Consider the following 24681-nt stretch of genomic DNA (forward strand, 5'->3'; position numbering starts at 1 on the left):
ACACCCCACTCCAGAGAGGCCCCTATCTCCCGCTCTCACTAAAGGAATATCAGCCATACTTTTATATTATTTTATTCTTGTGAACTCCAAGAAAGTGTATTACTCTTTTTCACTGAGTAAAGTGGTGTGATGATGATCCTATAAGAGATCGAAACTTGTCGTCAAATCAGATTAATAATTTGTAGGCGATCAAGATTTCTTTTATTGAAATACTTGTCATTTAATTTAGGCCACGCAGCACACATTTAGAGGGACATCTCTGCTGCAGCAGGACCGTAGTGAGTTATGAATGTACGGTTAACGTGTCATTCTGCCTACGACGTCGCTAACGGCATTGTGACATACTTTAACTATGAAACGCTCCTCACATCTGTCTTCATAGTTCCCGTGACGTCACGGGAAGACTCAGTTGCGGTGGAAGGAACCATGCATTCTAGGCGATGTGAGGCGAGCGAAGCAAGATACGCGACACACTGCTGCGCAAATTTAATCGGATCAATTATCAACACTGCTACACTTGGAAAATCTAAGGGATGAAATCTTGCACCCAGATTTCCACGGAAACAAACTGCTGTAGCCAGCGACTCACGGAGCGAACCCATTCACTCAATACCAAAAGCAGTGGCACCGCATACGTGCAGCAGACAACGTGCATACCGCAGCGCCTTCTGCCGCTCATCACGTCACGTGGCGTTATCCTTTCGTCTCCAGAACGGGACACAGCTGCCTGCATAGTAACAACAAGCCAGTGTCGTATCACGTCTACATGACTACACTGCCCTCTTGTTGACTACCTATGCTGTGAACTTAAACTGTCTCATAGTAGTTGGACGGATTTGCGTTTTGCACACGGATTTGCAATATTTCACGGTGTTCATTCTCTGTGTAAACGCAGCCTGCCTGAATTCTGTCCTATGTGTCGAACTCACAACCCGTACGGAACTCGAATGTAATGGAGCGGAAGCGCCGTTCCAACACAAATATAATTTCTTGGCTTCTATTAAACCCCGCCATTCCGTCTCGTTCATTGAAACACCACGCTAGTTACCTGGCTCCACCACGTGTTGTAACATGCCACTTCTTATCGAGCTCTTGTACCCTGACTAAAAGGCAACAATCACCTAGCAAAACCGGGAAAGGCCTGGACAGAATTTCACGCCTGCAGCATAGGAGAATGCCCTTCCGGTTCTGCTAGTCTTTCCTTATTTGTAAAAAAACATTGTTGATCAGTAACTCTGATCAGTGACTCCTGACTCTAGTTAAACACTTTAAAACACCAACTCTGCCCTTCAGGACCCGCTACTTGCAACCTCCATTCAGAGAGAGCCGCCGGCCGCCTCTTCTATTTTGCGAACTCCAAGAAATTATCTGACTTTCAGATCTGTCAGCCAATGACGCGCCAGGGTAGCCGAGAGCGCTAACGCGCTGCTTCGTGGACTCGGGTAGCGGCGCCGGCCCCGGATCGAATCCGCCCGGCGGATTAACGACGTCGGCCAGTGTGCCGGCCAGCCTGGATGTGGTTTTTAGGTGTTTTCCACGTCCTACTAGGTGAATACCGGGGTGGTCCCCACGTCCCGCCTCAGTTACACGACTCGCATACATTTGACACACATTCACACTATTTCACGATGTACACTCGACGCAGACAACTGGGGTACACTAATTCTGTCCCAAGGGGTATGGGGTGGTGGCAGGAAGGGCATCTGGCCACCCCTTACCATTACCCATGCCAAATTCGCACTTAACCCCGCCGACCCTGCGCCCAATGCGGGATACAGGCGGTAGGAAAAGAAAGAAAGAAAGATCTTGCAGCCAATGAGACTCGGTATCAAAGATAATTTTAATGGTTATCCCCCTCCCCCCACGGCGCTAATCGAATGGTTTAGAAGAAACTGATTTAAAAATGTGAGAGCCTCAATAGCCCAATGTGGGGTTGTTCCATCTTGCTCAAAGATGTAATCTCTATCAAGCTGTGCCATCAGAGGTTCCTCAATCTCGTCCAGGTAAGTGTTTACTGTAGCAAGAAGACCTCCGCAGAGGCGAGAAACGACTTTTTGAAATAAACTGTACAGAGGTGTAGGTTAGCACTCCAGGCATCACACACTACAAGCCATACACCCCGAAGGACCATCGTTTACAAGTAATTGCCGAAAGAAAATTACGGTGTTTCTTGTCTTGGCTCTTTAGATTTGAAATTATCACTAATGTTAAAGCAGCACTGTAGTGTGGTTAATAAGTTACTAGGATGGTATGCCGAAGGTTGTGGCTTCGAATCCCATTGGGTGCCATATGCTTTTTTTTTTTTTTGTTTAATTAAGAAAAATGTACCACCGCCCATGCAAAATGTTCAAATGTGTGTGAATTTCTAAGGGACCAAACTGCTGAGGTCATCGGTCCCTAAACTAACACACTACTTAAACTAATTTAAAAATTAACTTATGCTAAGAACTAGACATACACCCATGCCCGAGGGAGGACTCCAAACTCCGGCGGGAGGGGCCGCACAGTTAGTGACATGGTGCCTGTAACCGCGCGGCCACTCCGCGCAGCAGCCCATGCAAAAATGGATCAAACGCCTCTGAGCACTATGGGACTTAACTTCTGAGGTCATCAGCCCACTAGACTTAGAACTACTTAAACCTAACTAACCTAAGGACAACACACACATCCATACCCGAGGCAGGATTCGAAACTGCGATCGTCGCGCGGTTCCAGACTGTAGCGCCTAGAACCGCTCGGCCACCCCGGCCGGCAGCCCATGGACAGACGTTCGATTCACTGTGCATGCGCAACGATAGATATTTTGATCTGTAATTCTTATCGAAGTGTCGCTATGAATGGTATAATTACAGCTGTTTGTGATTGCTATATTCGCCAACCGGGGTGCCCGAGCGGTTCTAGGCGCTACAGTCTGGAACCGCGCGACTGCTACGGTCGCAGGTTCGAATCCCGCCTCGGGCATGGATGTGTGTGATGTCCTTAGGTTAGTTAGGTTAAGTAGTTCTAAGTTCTAGGGGACTCATGACCTCAGACGTTAAGTCCCATAGTGCTCAGAGCCATTTGAACCATTTGATTGCTATATTCATTTTGTATTGCCCTGTACGTCACTCATAAGTAGTGAATGGAACCCGTAAGTCTGCAAGACGTTTGTAATCAGCCATCCGTAGCTAACAATGAGAGGTATTCTGGCTTTCTTTATACAACGGCGCTGAATATAATCACTATAGGATTATGCTTTAATGCTTTATTCATTTTCACGAGCTACTATAATCACGATCAACATGCAAGCTGGCGCTTGCGATAACGGAACAATCGAGACAATCTCGTTAGCTTGCTACAAAATTGTGATGTGGTGTGATGGTGACTGCGGTAGCAGTTGGTTCCCCGTCCGCTGTTCGTACCGCCATAACAACCAAACTGGATTCATCGCAGTCTGCTACCAGGACCCGCAACAGGAAAAATATTACGAGAGAGGCGAGCAATCTCGACCAACGATCGAGTTCATCGAAACAGGCAATTTATTACGGCGCGGTGCGCGGAACAGGCGATAGAGCGGCGAGATTGCCGTCCGTGTGCTGATTAAACACGGACAGCCGCTAAAGAGGGGCTCACAGGGAAGTCGGTCGGTGGGCCCTGCGCCTGCGCCCGTGTGGGTCGGTTGAGGCGTCGCCGGGGTTTCAGGCCGCTCTGTTACGCCGTCATTATCTCGCAACGGTTAATGTCCGCGGCCAACACGCGCTGAGTCAAGGGGAGCGCCACAGCGTCAAACGTAGCTGCGGAAGCGAGCTTGTATCCGCACTTGATCTGCCAAGAAATTGTAGCAAAATGCCCCTAAAGGGCAACTTTATCTAAGAATTGAAAAGTATCTTAACAGTGCAGACTGACATGAAATATTTTGCGTTCTTAAGCAAAGTGGTATCAAGTACGTAGAGAGAAGAGTATCCATTTTCTTTATCCACAACAGATCGGAGTAGTCGGCATTGATGCAGCAGTACAAGAGGACATACTCACGAAAGATGTAAGGTAACTTTGTTCACTGTCACCATTGAAGTACCTGTATATCCAGAGATGTGCAAGATAGTTTATTAAAAGTATTTAAATTCAAAATACAAGTACTTCGTTATTTTTCTTGTTTCAAATGTAAATGAAAATGGTTTTACATAAAAGTATTTAAATACAAGATGCGAAAAACGTACATTCAAAATACCTTTATTCAAATAAAATACCTCTAGTTAGTGGAAATTTTATAAGCCATTTATTTCACTGATTTTAACATTAACAACTGTTCAAACATTTCATCTTCCATTTTTCGCCTACGTTTCCTCATTATTATTCCGCCAAAGAAAAAGGAATGTGGTGTCTTCCAACTACCCTGCAAATGAAGGGAATAGTTCCATCTGGGTGTTACAGTCTAAACTCCTCCGTCCCTATGGATCACCACATTCACTGGGAACAAATGAAAAAAGATCAGGGTTTAACTTTTAGTCGTCTACAAAGTTATCGGAGGTGAAGTACAAGCTCACATTGTTTTAATAAGGATGAAATTCGACTGTTTGCTTAATTCAAAGGAACCATTCCTGCATTTGCCTTAACCTATTTTGGAACACCACGTAAAACCAAAACATCTATGGTCAGAGCATGTTCTGAATATCATTGCTCTGGAAGACGAATCTTTCAGTAACAGATTCATTCGCTTTTGCCTCATAATCAACTTCCTCTCATTGGTCCTACCTGCTCTTCCATTAAGCACGTTTCCCTACACGATACTGCCTGCTGCATGGATATCTAGTTACTAAAGTGACGGAAATTGAAAGTGATACGCTATCAGCATCTTGACGGAACACTACCAACAGCTGCTCCAGTACTGCCATGCCAGTTGATTAAGAAGGTGAAGGAGGGTGTGAGTACATGATGGCTATTACTGTAACTTTTCAAATGGAAGTCGGAACGCAGCATGCCCAGAGGATACGCATTTCCAGCTTATTGCCATCTTTCGGACTTCGAGAAAGATCACACCATTGGTATGAGGGTCATAGGAGCATCATACCAACAGATCGCACGGACAGTTCGCTGTAGTGCAATCACTACAGAGCGACTGGTGATAAGATTCAGCAGTGACGTCACATTTCAGATAACAGAGACTTGCATGATGTCGAGTGGCGTTCCATGGTGTTCAGCGATGTGTTTCGCTTCTGTTTGTGGCGGCCAAATCGACAGTTACGTGTTCGTAGATGAGCATCATGAAATGTCACAAGAAGAAGGGATTCTAGAGACGTATACATATCCAAGTCCTGAAATCATGGTGTGGGGAGATGGCGAATAAGACAACCAGGGTGACTCGGTGACTGCTGAAGGGGAGAATGTCTTGAGGAATATACTGGCGTGCCCAATCTACTGATTTGTCAGCCGTGGAGCATATCTGTGTTGCGATGAGAAGTCGCATACTTTCATTCCAACTAGCAATTTTCATAAACTGATACAGCATGGGTTGCAGGCATGGCAAAGAACTCGTCAACATCATATTCGATGGCTCTTTGCTTCCATGCTACTACGAATACCATGTAGTATTTATTTGTGCCTCTGAGGACCAAAGTCACATTGATGATGATGGATTCAATTCCGAAAGGAATCAACGTTTAATTACTTAATACGTGTTATGTGACGAACATCTCGACCAAGCGTGATGTTCAGACCGTTGCTTCGTGGTGTACCACTTTCATTTCCTTCGGCGTGTTGCGTACGTCATACAGTACTTTCCTCTGACGTCATGGAAAACCCTCTGACGCTTAAAGAAACATTTGCAAAAGCAGTCTTTAACTAAGCTTCTGGAGCATGTATTACACTTCGCCTTCATCGAAAATCATACAGTGCAATTAGCAGCACAGAGCCTACATAGTTGAGCCTCGGAAAAGATTCGAAACAGTGGCGGTCAAAGCGACAAACTTGACCGCGGATACGGTGGGCCAATGGAGATCTCCCTATCAACTGAGTTACTTCGGCAGGCGAAAGCCGCGAACCTGTGTGCTGGAAAGAGGTCTGGGATTCCCTATTTATAGCGCCGCGATGTTGCATCAAGCCATCCCTTAGGCCTTGTACACACTAGTACACAAAATCGAGCGATTTTTGTATCTAAAAGATGTCTAAGGACAGTCAAGTGACTTAGTATAGAGACAACTGAGAGGCATTTCTTGTTTACAGACACGCTGTTGCACCAAAATCGCAGAACTTTTGCCTCCCGTTCCAAACGGGACACAAGACAATCCTTAGGGAAGCTTGAGAAACATTTTCGTAGTGTGGCGTGATGAAAGACATAGCCTCCATTGATTTTTTCTCTTTACGCGGTGGAAACCACTTCAGCGGCTTTTTATTACCATTGTTTTTATTATTGTTACACATAACGGTTCAGAATGGTTCAAATGGCTCTCAGCACTATGGGACTTAACTGCTGTGGTCATCAGTCCCCTAGAACTTGGAACTACCTAAACCTAACTAACCTAAGGACATCACACACATCAATGCCCGAGGCAGGATTCGAATCTGCGACCCTAGCGGTCGTGCGGTTCCAGACTGTAGCGCCTTTAACCGCTCGGCCACTCCGACCGGCTACACATAACGTATCAAGATGTGACCAATAGAGAAAGTGTTGCACCAGAGCGAAGGTTTTCACACTTCATCATGTTTGTGGAAGTTACTAATGCCGAAAATAAAAATCAGAACCTTATGTAGTTGGTTATCAAAGCACTGGCCAAAAAGTATTAAGCTCAGTGAGTGATGTTGGGGAAAAAAAACATGCTGTCTTCTACTTCCAGAGTCGAAAGTAAATTACTACCGAAACCAGGCCCCTCCGCAAACAGTTCACGTTTCCATCAACGTCTGTTCTTTCGATTTCCTTCACTGTCCATTACTGTCACTGCACAAGGCATGATCCCATCAAGGTCAATCATATTTAGCAAATATCGAGGAACAAGGCATTCAAGTGTGTACCCCAGTTAAAGTATCTAGACTGTCTATATACATTGTCTAGCTGCATGTCTGTAGACAGTCCCTCTACAGTGTCTACAGACAATTGCTCGATTTTATATACAATTGGGTACTTAAAGACAACCCCTCGCAGCCTAGCAACTCATACGCCCGAACGAGAGCTACACTATTGTCTATTACAACTGGAACGCCATCTAAATCTAAATGGTTACCTTGCAATTCACAATGAAGTGCCTGGTGGTTCATCGAACCACCTTCAAGCCATTTCTCTACCGTTCCACTCTCTAACAGCGCACGGAAAAAAACGAACACTTAAATCTTTCTGAGCGAGCTCTGATTTTTCTTATTTTATTATAATGATCATTTATCCCTATGTAAGTGGACGACAACAAGATATTTTCAGACTCGGAGCAGAGAGTTGGTAACAAATTTTATGAAAAGATCTTGCCGCAACAAAAAACGCCCTTATTTCTAATGACTGCCACCACAAATCACGTATCATATCCTTGGGGCTCGACCCCCTATTTCGCGGTAGCGCAAAACGAGTTGCCCTTCTTTGAACCTTTTCGATGTCCTCCGTCGTTCCTATCTCATGCAGGTCCCATATCGCACAGTAGTACTCCAGAAGACTACGTATAAGTGTAGTCAGACATTCTCTTTAGTAGATTTATCGCATTTTCTCAGTGTTCTGCCAATAAATTGTCGTCTTTGGTCTGCTTTGCCCACAACATTATCTATGTGATCGTTCCAGCTTAATTCATTCGTAAATGTAATCCGTAAGTATTTAGTTGAATTTACAGACTTTATATTTGTGTGCTTTATCGTGTAACTGAAACTGAGTGGGTTTCTTTTGGTACTCATGTGGAGGACTTCACGCTTTTCATTATTTAGAGTCAATTGTCACTTTTCGCACCATATAGATATCTTGTCTAAATCGGTTTGCAATTTGGTTTGATCATCTGATGACCTTATAAGATGGTAAATGACAGCACCATCTTGAGACAATCAAGGTGCTACTCAGATTGTCTCCTAAATCGTTTTATGTAGATCAAAAACAGCAGAGGGTAGCACTCAATACTTCGTGAGAATAGAGAGCTGGAATTATCATAAATGAATGATTTTTATGCCGTATACGGCCTATACAGGTTTTCGACTTACGTTACTATGACGCGCGTCCCCTCTCATCACTACAGTACAGTTCACGGGGAGAATTTTCCGGGGCAGGAGGTTCCGCTCCAAGTCTCAGACTTGTTCCAGTTGGATCGGAAGCACGGGAAGTTCAACTAAGTGAATCGCTTTCTGTTTTCGTCACAACGTCTGGGTACAGCTGGACACAAGACTCTTCAGAAATTATCGTATTTGTACATGCTTCATAGGAATTAGGAACATACAGACGAAGAACATTTTTTAAATATACTGCCTTCTTTTCAGTGCATGCAAAAAGGTCCAAATTCATAATACACAATTATATATAAGGCACGCTTTGTACTTACTGAGCTATGAGTAGAGTCTGTCTTCGAAGAGTATGACACTTTTAGGAAGATATGAGGTAGTATGATGATCGAGATTGGATTTAAGGGGTAGACCAGGGTAGAATTTTTTTAGGCCAACTTTTGTCATTGCCATAAAATGTTCCTTAGAGAGGTTTTTTTTTCGATTGGTAAGCGGAAGCCAGTTAATCGATATAAATTCGTCAATATACGGGAACTGCCAATCAGAAGTTCGCTCAATTTCAATATTAAAAAACAAAAGTTAAAAATTTAGCGCTTATTTTTTAAAATTTTTTTTTCAAGCTGGCATGAGCTATATCTCACGAAATATACCTGCAACTAGATTATATCTTTTTAAAACTTGTGAATCGACGTGTTTCCAACTGCAGTATGTAGAATCTTTGTGATACATTTTAATTTCAATTTTTGGTGCACGTTCTTCCAACGATTTTTTGTCGAATAAACTGACTTGTACTTTATAGTGTGTTGCCTTTTCGTTAAAACCATTTTTGAATATCCCTACGTACTGCGTTAGACAATATTACCAGTTTCAAAGCAGTTTTTGAAATTTTGTTCTAGGTTGAAAATTGCGGCTTTAAGAGCCTTCACATTTCGCGAAGTCCGAAGTGGTGTAGTGTCCTCTATTTGCAAGTTTTTTCCTTAAAAAAATACATAAAACATCCATCAGGGTATCAACAAAGGTCGAAAGTCATGTTTGAAACTTTTTTTTTTTTTTTTTTTTTTTTTTTTTTTTTTTTTTTTTTTTTAGCAAGATTTTCGGTTCCAAAATCGAGCTACATCATGGTTTACCCCTTAAAGCAACAGGAGTAGGTATCATTAATTTTTACGTTGAAAGCAATAAAAGTAGTAACCACAAAATGCAAGTTGTTCTATGCGACAAGGAAAGATAATTAATTATTAGGACCAGGAATTCCCAGGATCCGGGTTCGAGCCAAACAGCTGATGATTTCAAGAGAGGCACATACTCATACTCAGTGAAGCCATACCGCACGTCTGTCTGTAAACGTAATACAGCGCGTTTCAAAAGATTCATCGAATTTCAAGATTATATCTTCTACATGAATAGAAACAGATACATTTTAAATTACACATCGGAAATAAAAGTTTACCTTGGCGCCAGGTGGATATCTCTCTGGTGCAGCTAGCTCGCTTGCTCGTTCAGTTCCAGAAGTGCTTGATGAATTAGAAGTCGGTACAACAGATCCGAGGTGGGGGTGGGGGGCAGTGCCCCCTCTCGCCCTCCTCCCTCTTTCGAACGCCTATGGCAGTGATACTATGCTTCCTCCAACCATCGGAATACTGTATGTTCCAACACGCGTGGTCGAGTGCCAAAGAGTGGCCATTCACCTTGAAGTGACGACGCATTGGTTATATGATATCCGGCCGAAGTGGCCGAGCGGTTAAAGGCGCTACAGTCTGGAACCGCACGACCGCTACGGTCGCAGGTTCGAATCCTGCCTCGGGCATGGATGTGTGTGATGTCCTTAGGTTAGTTAGGTTTAAGTAATTCTAGGGGACTTATGACCACAGCAGTTGAGTCCCATAGTGCTCAGAGCCATTTGGTTATATGATACCTCGGCAGTCGGCATCGTCAAGCATTGAAACCCGACGAGTTCCACAACCAAATGTTCAACCAAGATCACGTGCATTTTCGATCCACAATTTGGCACATGTTTAGCAACAACAGACACCAAGTTCGCGACACGGCGCACACAAGCAAGATCAGCGAACACACTGACATCCTTTGCGAGGCTACCAACCGCGGATGATGTTACGTGGGTCGCTTCCAAACGAACAAGATTACCGCCACCCACGTTGAGCTATTGTCTGCCAAATACAGGGTGCAGGCAGCCATGTATGGAAGAAGGCACCTTTTTACTGAATTCCATCCTGCAAAAAAGGCATCTTTACAGTAACAGCGTAGTTTCGTTTCTTGCTTACTTGCCAACGTAATTACGCAGTCTCCCTCTCCCCCCCTAACACACACACACACACACACACACACACACACACACACACACAAACACACCAAGTAGTTACTATTTTTCCTCTCAATCAATCACATCGCGTTAATCAGTAAACACAGAGAGAAGGATCCGCGGCCATGATGATGGTGAAACAGCAATGGCTATCCACACATTTTCTATATTCGTTTCTATATTTTATAAAGTAAGTCTACATGTCACTAATTGAAAACGTATTAATTATCGAGAGTGCCGGCCGTGTGACCGAGCGGTTCTAGGCGCGTCAGTCCGGAACCGCGCTGCAGCTACGGTCGCAGGTGAGAATCCTGCCTCTGGCATAGATGTGTGTGATGTCCTTAGGATAGTCGGGTTTAAGTATTTCAAAGTCTAGAGGGCTAATGACATCATATGGTACTTGCCGTAGCGTTTAGAGCCATTTGAACCATTTTAGCGAGAGCGAAGGGCTAATATTACGTTCTACGTAGTGAGGAAATAAATGTCCCGACATCTGAAAATTAGAGTGACCCATCTCTCATTGTTTCTTCGGGTAAGTTTTTGCTATGTTTTGACTGTGTTAATGACTATGCAAGTACGTCAATGGTTACGCACGTACAACATTCCGGAGATTGCTGTTACAGGAGAAACTACTGCTATTTACCAGCCTGCCGAATGGTTCCACATGATCGGAATATAAATGTAACTCCATACAGGGTTCAGAATTGTGAGAGAGCGGCTGGTTGATGAAATGTAACAATACTGTACCAACAGTCGCTATTTTGATATTATTCAATTAGGTCAAGCACACTGATCAGTTCCGACGTTCCAATCCCAGTCACGCCATCTTCAGGCGTGTCGCGTGAATGACATGTATGAGATGAGGCACCATTACTCATGTGTGGTTCCGTATATATCCGAACTTCATGAGGCTGCGTCGTCTTCATACATGTGACAGCTGATGTCACATGTGTGAAAAGCACACAGCCTCATGAAGTTCGGATATATACGGCACCATATACGAGTATTGGTGTCTTGTCTTAGACATGCACAAGTGGTACGTGGTGTCATTGATGCGACACGCCTGAAGATGGCGTGACTGGAACATCGAAATTGTTTGACTAATGAAACAATGTCAAAATAATGACTGTTGGTAGAGAACTCGTATTATTACATTTGATCGGTGCTCCAGAGCAGGTAGATTATCAGCTAAAATCGTTGGGACTCTTTCATCATTTAAGATGATAAATTTCCATACATTCACCAAGCAACAAATATAATAACAGCGGTTGATTCCCGAGTAGTTTTTTGCTTCGTTGTTTGTACATTGACGAGAGCGTAATGAAAATTCTCTTATGACCACCACTAAATGTCATGAGAGTATGGTTGAGAAAATCCCAAATTCATTCATATCCGCATTGCAGCTTGACATCTTCCAGACTGACATGTTATTTACTACAGAGCTTCTGTATAACCATCAAAATAGCAAAGCAGCGCCAGTGTTCCAAGGGGCAAGGGTACCTGTGTCCTTCAGACATTGGAAAAGACTGCCGAAAAGCTTACCAGCACTCTGCGCTGCGAATATTTTTCAGTAAAGAGGACACGGGCTCGCTGGCTACGTCCATTTGGTAAACCATACCAGAGTATCATATCCGCCATTTCACTAGTAGACTTCAATTGCTAACAATTGGTGGAAGGGAGAAAATGTAAATGTACTACACCATTTGTATGTACAAACAGCGCAATAACCGTAAGCACATAAGTGAATCCGCGTTTGGAAGAAGTTAAACACAAAGATGAGTACCCAAGGCTGACAGTACTGTACAACAAGGTACACAAACATAAGGAAAACTAACGTATACTACAACACGACTCGGACCACATAACTGACTGCGGACCGCCTAATGGTAGGTAGAGTACTGTTAGTATGGCATTGTAATACCATGTCAATGCGTTTGACGGAGTGTCAATACAACGACTGTGCTTATCCACAACCAAGCGTCGCGCAGTCCTTCCTATAAAACGTGTTAATCTTGGAAAATATGTATTTCCCGATCCATATTTATTGGACTTATTTTTCTTGTGTCAATGAATACTACCATCTATCAAAGTATTACACACTTTTTTTTAAACACCTTGTATAAATGATGACAACGATAAAACCAAGAGAAGGTGGAACACGTGTATTCTATGCTTAAAACTGGATCGTTGCAATCAACTTAGTTCTGAAGTCTTACGTTTGACATTACACGGATGACACTCAAAGCCGAAGTTTCGACAATCAGTTTCACAACTGTATCGGCCAGTTCTATTCTTCTCTGACAAGTAAATGAACGACTGAATAAATTAATAAATAACAAACAAACAAGGGGGACAGAATCTCGGACAGACAAAATATAGGTGTGTGGGCTATTTTAGAAACAGATGTTTATTATTCCGTAAATAAACTTCATGGCCTGTAATCACTGCAAGTAATTAGACTAGTCAACAGTCCTTAATTGTTTTTTATAAATCCTGAGCGTCACAGGAGAATGAAAATACCTGACATTCGTCTCGCTAATGAAGGTAAGATTAGTTTAAGTTACGTGCTACACAACAAATGGCCAATGCAGAAAATGTATGGCTTAGTCAGTCCTCCCCCCCCCCCCCCCCCTACCTCGCTCTCTCGCTCTCCTTCTCTCTCTCTCTCTCTCTCTCTCTCTCTCTCTCTGCTCTCTCTCTCTCTCTCACACACACACACACACACACACACACACACACATACGTACACGTGATGCAATTAACAGCACAAGCGGAAAATTTGCGTGCCATAATGCCGCAGGCATCTTGCGCAGCGGTCGAGGAACGGATTCACTCTGCTCCGTCGTAAATGTCGATTCGCGTTTACAAGCCTCAAGGCGGGCGCGTAACTGTAAGGGAAACAAATGGAGCTCACCGCGCAAAAGAGGCACAGGAAAATAAACGCCTAACTCCAGGAATAGTTCCTCCTCATCTCTACGGAGTCGTAAGCGGCGCAGCTAAATAGCCGATCGGTTACTGCGTTCTTAATTGACATCAACAGCTTTAGCGAAAACATCACGTAGGAGAGGCAGTGTAAGTCTGAAAGTATTTGCAGCTACAGTAAGCCTTATTATCATAATTCCTCATTTATGGATAGTAAATAAATGCGTTAATGATATTAGCACGAAGTGAAAGAAGTCTTGCCCCGTCCTGTTCCATTATACGTGATAATTGTGACCCATTAACACATTGAGATATCGAACTACATTCTCGTCCTGTGCACATGAGATACCAAACAGAGTCTTTCACGCACTAGTCTCCCAACAATCAGTTTCCTGACGTGGCATCAGAGTTATGGTTACGTATTCATGTCCCAAGCGCTGATGCTTGTCGCACCTGTATTTTAAAAATAAAGAAGTTAAACTGCTTCTCAAAATCGTGGTCATTACAAGGTGAGCACTGATTAATCTGAACAACAAAGGGGAAAGAATCAGCCATGGCCTTGAATGAATCATCCTCGGCATTCACCTGAAGGTATTTATATAAATCTTGTCTGGTATTCGGGAGGGGTTAGAAAGCCCCTTCCCCTGAATGCAAGTCTACCCCTTTCATCAGTGTGTCATGTCAGCAGCTGGAAAGAAACTTCTTCATTGTAATTTCGCAGAAGATTAGCACATGTTGCTGCCGAAGTTCACACTTTTCTTGTTGACAGAAACCCATATAGAGTTCACGCTAACCGAACGATAAGGAGTTGCAGACTCACATTCAGGAGGACGATGGTTCGAATCCGTGTCATGTCATCCAGGGACAGTACGTTTAACTTTTCTTGACGTATACAATTCCGTAATCTTTCGCGAAGAAATGCTGCGCACTTTCTGTGGTTTAGCCAAATGTTCACGTCAAGCATCCGGCTGGTTGCTTCACAAAGAAACAGCGTATTTCCTTTCCCAAACAAAGCTTGTGCTCCCTCTGAAATAGCCTCGTTTGCGTCGGGCCGTTAAATTTTAATCTTCCTTCCAAAGAATTCACTAGTTTATCTATCGCAAGGGAGCCAAGTTACAGAACTTCACCTGGTTAATTACTGAAAACTTCAAGAAACAACACGATGAAAAAGTTGATATTGTGATATAAAAGCTGAAAGTAATCGTCAGATTATAGTAGAAAAGTCAACGTTTTTCATGGATGTTAACGTTGAAAGAATTCCCTTTTACACTTCTTTTTACTAGTACAAGACTTACGCTGGTGTATGCCATAATACTGCGCTGGATCCAGTCTGAACACTGTCACAAAACACCTAGTTGTTATTACTGAATTCATTTCATATTCTCTGTTTATGTAGAACATAATAACGACGCAACTGCTGTAGGCGCGACTACAATCATTCGTCCCAGCTCTACTAGGCAGTGATATTATTCCAAGACGACTGCAGACCTAGCCCCAGAAAGCTGTCAGCTTGATGCAAAGGGCTAAAATTTCTGTATGGCGCCAAAACACTTATTGTGGAGCTTTTTCAAATGGTTCAAATGGCTCTGAGCACTATGGGACTTAACATCTGTGGTCATCAGTCCCCTAGAACTTAGAACTACTTAAACCTAACTAACCTAACGACATCACACACATCCATGCCCGAGGCAAGATTCGAACCTGCGACCGTAGCAGTCGCGTGGTTCCGGACTGCGCGCCTAGAACCGCTAGACCACCGCGGCCGGCGAGCTTTTTCATTCATCCTTTTATTTCATTCATCCTTTTATTTCACTAGGAAGATTAATACCAAGCGGCATTATTTTAAAGTTAACCAAGGCTTCCTCATTACTTATGCATTAGCACAGCACACAACAATGCATAAAATGAAAGGCATAATTTACAACCATACTTTATACAGCCATTAGGTTAAGAATGGCGAAGGTGGTCAGCATTACCTCTGTGATTAAGATAAAAGAGGCAGCAACAGGAGCGACACTTCTGAACTGAGGATGAAAAATGATATTGAAAGAACAATATTTTAGCAATCAGTGACATGGAGGGAAAAGGAAACTGCGCAGAGTGACATGGAGAAAACTGGGAGGAACATATGTGACGAGAAGGGAGCTCGCCACGCCACTACGGAGGAAACTACTGCTGTGACGAAAGGAGAAATTGCTTCAAATAATGAAATACATTTTGCGATTCCTTTCGTCATATTAAGTAATGCCACCGATTGTCATATTAAATAAAAATATGCTGCGATGTGTAAAAAGTCCACAATCATCTTTATATGCAGCAGTGTACGAGTATTTGGTTGCCTGTGTGCCTAAAAGTTGTCCGGCAGGCTTACTCTTCTGACTTGGTAGATATATGCAATTTTATTCTTTTAATGTTTCGCAGTAATCATTTCAAAAGGTATCCTACTCTTCAAGGGTGTCCACAAAGTCCATTTACAACTTCAAAATTTTGTTACAACGGCCGTTGTTGAAATATTTCAACAAAATTATTTTTAATTGTAATCACTGTTTACTAAAGTTTTATATATATACTAAAATTTGGTGTTTCAGATACTATGTTGATGGAAGTAACTGAACCTCTATAAAATGACAACGCCTCAAGAGGAGGCACAGAGAGTGTCCTGGTTTATTGAGACAAAATCGGATGTTCAGACTCAAAGAAACTTCAGAACGAAGTATGGAAGAGATCCACCATCGCGCCCTTCAATCCGTGCGTGGCACAAAAAATTTATAGGGACAGGGACAGTGTTGGATAAAGGGAGGAGGGGGCGACCAAGAACATCCGAGGAAAACATCCATCGCGTTTTAAACGTCTTCACTCATTCACCGACGAAGTCAACCTGCACTGCTGCCAGACAGTTGCAACTACCACGTTCAACTGTGCATAACGTCCTCCACAAGAACTTACGGTTGTACGCTTACAAAGTGCAACTGTTACAGACACGTGAGCCAAATGACAAGCCAAAACGGACAGCGTTTGCACTGAACATGCTGGAACACCTTTGGGAGGATGAAGCATTCCTCAGTCGAGTTTGTTTCAGTGATGAGGCAACTTTTCATGTTTCTGGGACATTAATCAGACACAATGTGAGAATCTGGATTTCTGAACACCTCCATGTGACTAGGGAGCCTCACCGGGTTAGTCCAAAAGTGAATGTGTGGTGTGGAATCATGTGCAACCGAATAATTGGTCCATTTTTCTTCCACGACTAAACAATTAATGCAGATGTTTACGTCGACCTTCTGACCGAATATGTAGCACCACAATTGACTGACTTACAACGAACTATCATTTTCCAGCAAGATTGTGCACCACCGCATTGGGGACTGCATGTTTGTCGGTTCCTCAATGAAAATATTTCCAGGCAGATGGACTGGGAGGGATGGGCCAATTTCTTGGCCAACGAGTTCGCCAGATATCACTTCCTTGGGCTTTTTTATGGGGTTATGTAAAAGATATCGTGTATCTAACACGGATACGGGACATTGCTGATTGAAGCAAAGGATTCGTAAAGCCATAGCCACCACTGAAGACGGAATGCTACAGCGAACATGGCAAGAAATAGAGTACCGTCTTGATGTGCTTCGTGCAATTAAAGGTGCCCATATAGAGGTCTATTAAGCAGTGTCCAAAAAACTTTTATAAACACTGATTACAATAAAAGAAATGTTGTTAAAATATTTCATCAAGTGCCGTTTTAATAAAATTTTGAAGTTGTACAGGGACTTTGTGGACACCCTGTATATCATGCCAGTCCCAGCAGCAACGGAAAAGGTCAATTTGCTTCTTGTTACAAACGAAATTTCTGTAAAGTGGAATTTAAGGTGCCTGTTCGATAGAGAGGTCCCAATTAACCCACTGTGACATATGTAAGTAGTATAGTGTGACAGTAAAGCAGCTACAATAAACTATCGTTTGCTCACCCTAGTAATTTTTTACGAACCTCCAGTACGATGCAGTTAAACAGTTCAGTAACTTTTCCTTCACTGATATAAATGATTAGAATTCCGTCGAAAGTCGCATTAAGAAGTAACCTTATTTATTGGTGGTCTCTAGTTCCAGACATTATGTCCATTTTCAAACCACCCGTCTTCGCAATTTAATACAAACGCTTGGAAATAGGTACAGCAGACACTCTAGAAAGACAATCCCTGTAGTTCCACATATAAGGCCATTCTAGGTTGTCTGCTGTCGCTATTTCCAAGCATGTGTATTTGTCTGTATTTTAATTACATACGAAGAAGAAGGGTTTGAAAATGGACAATGTCCGAAACTAGTCACCACCAATAAAGAAAGCATACTTCTTAACGCGACTTTTAACGGGATTCCAACCATTTATTTCGATCCAGTAGTATTCAACACCGTAGTTTTTGAAGCGTACATAACACAGGGAACTTCTGAGGTAGTCGACTAAGTCCTACGAAACCACAACAGGAAATTAGTACACTGCAGCAACAGCGCAGGACGACAAAATATCACTCCTACCGCAGAACGGGGAATAGCAATGAACAAATTGGTCTTCCCACACGACGACCAACTTTCGAACGAAAATTAATTTTCAGTGAATTCAGCCAACCGGCATTCAGGGCGGGCGCTCCGCAGAATTTGTGGCCCTCGATAAAAGAAGATTTAGGAGAGGGGGCGAGTGGCTTCTATTGTACGAGCTGACCACCGCGGTGCGACTGGTGTCTGCGAACAAGCGAGGTACCTTGCCGTCGGAAAAAACTGCTGGAAGCGACACTCCCTGCAGCGGCATATGTACTGGCTGCAGAAATCTAATACTCAACTGTTTCCGTTGCAGTGGGACCGACAAATCATTTGGTGGCATGAGGCATCGTTCACGACTCTCCCTCTCCCTCTCCCTCCCCCCCCCCTCTCTCTCTCTCTCTCTCTCTCTCTCTCACACACACACACACACACACACACACGTTCAAGCAGTAATGACGTAATGAAGGATGTGAAGAGACGCGCTGTCCCCAGACTATACGGCACCGTGTGTGGGCGGTCTACGCGCGCACGGAATATACGATGAAAGCTGAGTCAACCAGACTCTCAATCTGATTGCTTAGGACCACCCACAGCAGCGACTGCTGAATGAGAATGGCAAGTAATTAGCTACGTCATGATGAGGTAATCACTACAGGGCGCATGTAATACGCCGTATTCTCTTAAGGTATTTACAAAATTGCGCTGTTAACTTACAGTCCTCGGCTCATTTCATGCCTACTAATAACGGTTATGTAACGCTCGGCTTTATCACTGCTTTTAACCGTGCTACCAGCACCCCTTCTGTTCACCACAAATTCATTCTCGTGCACTGATCTACTCTCTAGTAGTGCACTTCAGCAAAACAGGGTCACTGGGACTATAATCAGTCCCGACGAGTTGGTTGGTTGGTTGATTTGAGGGGAGGGGAACAAACAGTGAGGTCATCGGTCCCATCGGATTAGGGAAGGATTGGAAAGAAAGATGGCCGTTCCCTTTCAAAGGAACCATCACGGTGCCTGCCTGAAGCGATTTAGGGAAATCACGGGAACCCTAAATCAGGATGGCATGACGCGGGTATGTATATTTATCCTCCCGAATGCGAGTCTAGTGTGATAACCACTACGCCACCTCGCTCGGTCCCAACAAGTCCCATACATAATAACAACAAAACAAATGTAACAAGTAAATCAATGTGTATTAGAACAAATAAGCCCTCGGTCACAAATATTAAGTCAAAATTGGTCAGGTTTCGACGCTACTATGAGCGTCGTCTTCAGAATTAGACTAAATGTTCTAAAACATATTAGGTATATAATACATTAATAAAATTAAAGTTTGTACTGACTGGAAAAAGAAGCAGTATTTACAAGTCACATATTTTAAAAAAAAATCTAAGCCGGCTTAGATCTTTTTTAATATTTTAAAAAAAAAAAAATCTACGCCGGCTTAGATCTTTTTTAATATGTGACTTGTAAGTACTGCTTCTTTTTCCAGTCAGTACAAACTTTAATTTTATTAATGTATTATATACCTAATATGTTTTAGAACATTTAGTCTAATTCTGAAGACGACGCTCATAGTAGCGTCGAAACCTGGTCAATTTTGACTTAATATTTGTGACCGAGGGCTTATTTGTTCTAATATAATTCAGACACGGTCACTGAACCTTAGCAGCTATGTTCAAAGTTTTTAAATCAATGTAGTTTAAACTCTGGAAAAGAGCTTACATCCTGTGTCCATAAAATATATATTTTCCTGGTCTGATGATTATACAGGACGAACCTGAGCTCCAGTGACAAAATTTCGAGGGTTGTTCAGGGATATTTTCTGTTTATTTTGGTATAAGGGACACGTTGTCTTCGATGTCTCATTACAACGTAATTGCTTTTCGTATGATTCCTTTTGCCCATTTATCTATGTATGTGTCATGGTCTGAAAATATTTGAAATACAGTGTAAATGTCGATGGTATGCGCTATGTATCTGTTTAGAAACACAGATTTCCTATTTATAAATGGTTCTTGCTGTTGCCAGTGGTAATGCCTACTCTACTTTTCACCCTAAACCTGCCGTCCGTACTCCTCGACGGTCTGGGGACCTTTTTTCTGGCAGTGTTAATTGCAGATTAACAATGATACACATCTGTGTGGATAGGTATACTGATGACGACTTGGCCGATATACAGCTCGTGTATGGGTTCTCCAATTTTAATGGAATAACAGCACAACGACGCTATGTACAATAGTTCCCGCATCGACACAATCGCTTCACCGTACCATTGCATAGGTCTGAAAGTTGTTACATTACTCTGTATTTCGTGTTGTACGTTTTGGTGATCGCAAATTAGAGGTATTGTCACAAAAACAAAATTAACTGAAGGAAGAAGACGAAAAAATCGTAATTATATTGTTACTTAGTAACAGCCACTGTATATCACGGGTCCCTTAAGGCAAAATACTGAGAAAATACGCTTGATCAATTTTATAGGTTGAGTCCGGGTTCACGTTGTATATTCTAGAAATTAATTGACTCATTAACACTCATGTGTCTGTCTACTTTCTCTCAGCAGACAATCACAAAATCAGTTCTATGTACACTATCGCGAACTTTTGCGACCTCCAGTTGTATCTTGAGGTAACGAAGTCCATTTATTTTTAAAGAATTTCACAGACACATTTTGTTAAATCAAAATACTTACAGCGATAATTTACAATCTATTATATAAATTGCACTTGGAGGTAAAAGAATTAAAAAATTAATATAAATAAAACAAAATAAAAGGAAAGGAAAATTCTACTTACAGTGCAACGACTGGAGAAGACACTCACCTGCAAACAACAAAAAATAAATCAGCTCAAAGTAGCTTGACACTACAGTAATAACAACAATTTTGCAATATCAGTATACAAAGTTGTGGTAGTCGGTGGGCACCATTCAAAAAAATTCTTAAAACTAAGGCCTAACTCTTCATGCTGTTGAAAGTACACTGCACCAGCCAACATCCAAATGCAGAGCTTGTTTCGTTTTCTACCTATGTCTTCATTTCCTGTTGCCTGACGAACGTGAATTCATTATGCTTTTGCAGAAATTCGATACAAATGCTTTTTATTGAATATTCAGTGATGTTTGTTCAGGCTTTACTAGGTCTGGCTATTTTTAATACAGTCTTTTGTTCTTAAAATGCTAAATGAGCTAATATGGCAGAAGTAAGAAAGAAGTGAACATATCTGTACGTTCTTGGAAGCTTTAAGCTGAAAGCACAGTTCCGTGTTATGGCCCTAGACGCATCCATCGGGCCCGACTGACCGCTGTGTCATCCTCTGCCAATGGCGATATCGGCTGTGGTACGGAGGCATGTGGTCAGCACACTGCTCTCCCAGTCGTCTTCGGGTTTTTTGACATTCGGACTGCTAGTCATCCACCTAGTAGCCCCTCGCTGGCCTCACTAGGCTGAGTACACGACCAAGGAGACCACGCAGAATAGCGTGACCGGTAGACCTGCAGTCGGCAGAACACGCATGGGGAGAGCGGTAGTGGTGGGGGTAACGGGCAGCTGCTGTAGGGAAAGTGCCGTTCTAAACTGATGTCTACGCTCATATTTTCTGTAAATATTAAGTGGAGCCCCTCACTCCCACACTTACATGATGACCATTAAAAAAGAATTCAGCTGAAAATGCAGCGATTTATTTTCGCCTGACTTGTTAACCATTTGTAACTTCCAGAAGCGTCATGAGTGGCGAATTTTGAGTAAAACTTACGGATTTCTCTTGTTGCCATGTTAAAATTTCCTTCTTTTGCCAGAACACAGCGAAGTTTACACAGTGTCATCTCATTAACACGTTGTGCTGACGTAGCTGCGAGAGAATTCTGAAACAGTGCTTTATTATGTTTATTAAGTGAGGAAATGAGGAAAAGTAAAGTCAGTATATTACAAAAAAGCACATCGTCGGTACAAAATAGCCATGTAAGGTCCTCACTTATGTTATTCCAAAACCCATAACATTTCTCGTTTCTCCAGCTATCGATAGCTCCTAAAAATTACGTTTTTTCGCCGAAAAAGTCTGTAGTTAGTGGAGAAACACGGTGGATAACGCAGTTCCGCATAATTACCATGCAGCAAAATACTCTCCTCTTTGTGTTATCATTTGCCAAAATCTCATTTCGATATCTCAAACGATTTATAAAATATGAGGAATGTTGTAGCTTTATCGCTGGAGCGTCGCGATTGCAAATTTGTGTGCTACATCAGATCAGTATTCTCGAAATTGGTGAGTGAGCCCTCCACCCAAGTCTAAAGAAAACTTCAATATGTTAGCTAAATTCCATAAGCAACAACATATTATGTAACATGCACCAAATGCAAAATCATAGCGACTCCAGGTTTTCATTGCAATTTTTTTCGAATTTCGCGCAGTGGCTTACGTCCATGTAAATATCGCAATAACTGTGACAATTAACGAAATGATGGGCACGCCATCATGAACCTGACATTCAAAACTGTAAGTAACGCAAAAATGAAATTTTTTACCGAATAGCTTCTGTAAAATCATTTGAGAAAGATCGCAGGGCATGCGCCTCGATTCTGCCATCGCCGATCGGCGGAAAGATGGCAAACACTGTTGGCCTCTCCTTCTGAACAAACGAATGAACTCGTCCAGCGTTCTGGACGAAAACTGGTCACTGTGCATCGGCCACCGTATCTTCCTCCTCCCCCCCTCCCCGCGAGCATAGATCCATGGCAGTACCAGCAATCGAACCCGCGTCTTCCGCATAGCAGCCAGCCACTTTGACCACTCAACTACGTAGGCGAACACCTGAAGCTTTACGCGTATAAAAGAAGGAAAATTGCACTAATGCTAATACTGAAGAAATTCTACTCGGTGTATTTCGTAAATACACAACATAGAACAACATTTTATATAACAATGAATTAAAACTCACAAAACAATATTGTCAGTATTGGACCGATGGTATAACAACACATTCTTAGTTGAAAGAAACAACCTTTTTCTGGTTTCCACGATTCTGCTCGAAGGTTATCATATGTTAGGCACCACATCCGCATTCTGTAAGTCATAGTTTATCATCAGAGCACTAATTAGTTAGAGGTGCATATACCCTTTACGTTCTTTCACGTTATTGCAATGTTACTACTTTAACTATGCTGGCAATCTATAAACTAATACGTTGAAGTTTGAAGGCGTGGAAAATATTTATGCTTAAAAAATATAATTTTTAGTAGAAAAGGAAATGGGGAAGTGTAGTCCATTTGTTCTAAACAGCAGTTTGGAGATTTGAAATTGGTCTGGACTTGCTTGGCATTTATCTTCATATGATTATCACAAAATCTTTTTTTCTGAATTGCTGGGCTGTTTATCAGAATTATACAAAACTAAAGATTTCAACGTCTTGAGCTGATGTCAACGTTGGTATATTATTTGATTCATGTTGTGTATATACGTATTAAACTGTACAACCTTTTAAAACTGAGAACATTACTTTCTGTGGGAAGCTGACGTAACTTCGATTAAATGGTGAAGATGCAAGAAAGACTTACTAGCGATGATTGCAAAAGACAAGACAAAAGAACGCAGCTGCTACCATTCAAAAATATAAACCCAAATAAAAGAATTTGAAAAGGGTGACAGATGGTTGTGCGAGCGTATAAGAGAAAACGAGAATCTTTTAACCTTAATAGATTGATTGCTCTGACAAAACACTGTGCCGAATTATTGAAAGGAAGCACAGCTAACAACCATCGACAAGAAGAGCAACAGAAGTGATCCTATAAACAACATACATGAAATATTAGAATACATTCTGTACTCAGACACAATAAGATAAGATTGAACTCTTCCACGCCAGCCAGTACGGATTCCGAAAACATCGTTCACACGAAACGCAAAATGTGCTTTTCCTGAGCTAACACTGAAAAATATCAAAGGGTGACAATTAGAATAAGGCAACCCGGGTGTAACAATGTGCGGGATGTGAAATGGAATCATCACGTTATGCTCATTCCGTCTAAAGGAAGAGATGTGATCAGGTCCAGTGGTGAATATTATGGAAGTGCAATGTGTCAACAAATGTGGGGCGGCCGCTGTGGCCGGGCAGTTCTAGGCGCTTCAGTCCGGAACCGCGCTGCTGCTACATTCGCAGGTTCGAATCCTGCCTCGGGCATGCATTTGTGTGATGTGCTTAGGCTAATGAAGGTTAAGTAGTTCTAAGTCTAGGGGACTGATGGCCTCAGATATTAAGTCCCATAGTGCTCAGAGCCATGTGAACCAACAAATGTGACTGCTTACACAACATTGGTGCATCCGGCCCTAGAATACCGCGCAAGAATATAGAACCCATACCAAACAGGGACTAACGGAGAATACTGAACGTAAGATAGAAGCACGAAAGGTGTCAAGCTTGTTTGACCCAATGGATAGTATTACGCAAGTGCAGACAATACCTGACCTGGTAGACGCTTGAAAACAAACGTCCACTATTTTTCAAAGACCGGCTTAGAATGCTTCAAGAATCAGCATCAAGTGTGAATTGTAGAAATATACTACAGCTCCCTACATAACGTTCCAGTCGGAACAATAAAGACAAGGTTAGTTTAGTTCTCCCAACACATGCATTTACGCAATCATTCTTCCACGGCACCATACGGGAATGGAACGGGAAGAAATCCTAATTGGTGGTATAACTGGAAGTATCCTCTTGCCACACACTTCACAGTGGCTTGTAGAGTAGAGCTGTAGCTAGCCG

General features: G+C 42.4%; 1 protein-coding gene across 4 annotated transcripts in view; it reads right to left on the reverse strand.

Moving 5' to 3' along the window:
- LOC126456982 (dual 3',5'-cyclic-AMP and -GMP phosphodiesterase 11-like) overlaps positions 1 to 24681 on the reverse strand; it is a 331198-nt gene that overhangs the window by 208587 nt on the left and 97930 nt on the right. For 3 of the 4 annotated variants that reach the window (XR_007585422.1, XM_050092938.1, XM_050092939.1), the window contains exon 2: positions 20721 to 20747. The exons of the other annotated variant lie outside the window; for it this stretch is intronic. Coding sequence is in view for 2 of the 3 variants with exons in the window: in XM_050092938.1 (XP_049948895.1) it covers positions 20721 to 20747 (27 nt within the window). In the remaining variant the exon portion in view is untranslated. The remainder of the gene's footprint in view (positions 1 to 20720; positions 20748 to 24681) is intronic. 4 annotated transcript variants of the gene reach the window in all.

This window comes from Schistocerca serialis, chromosome 2, assembly GCF_023864345.2.
Source record: "Schistocerca serialis cubense isolate TAMUIC-IGC-003099 chromosome 2, iqSchSeri2.2, whole genome shotgun sequence".
NCBI lineage: Eukaryota > Metazoa > Arthropoda > Insecta > Orthoptera > Acrididae > Schistocerca > Schistocerca serialis.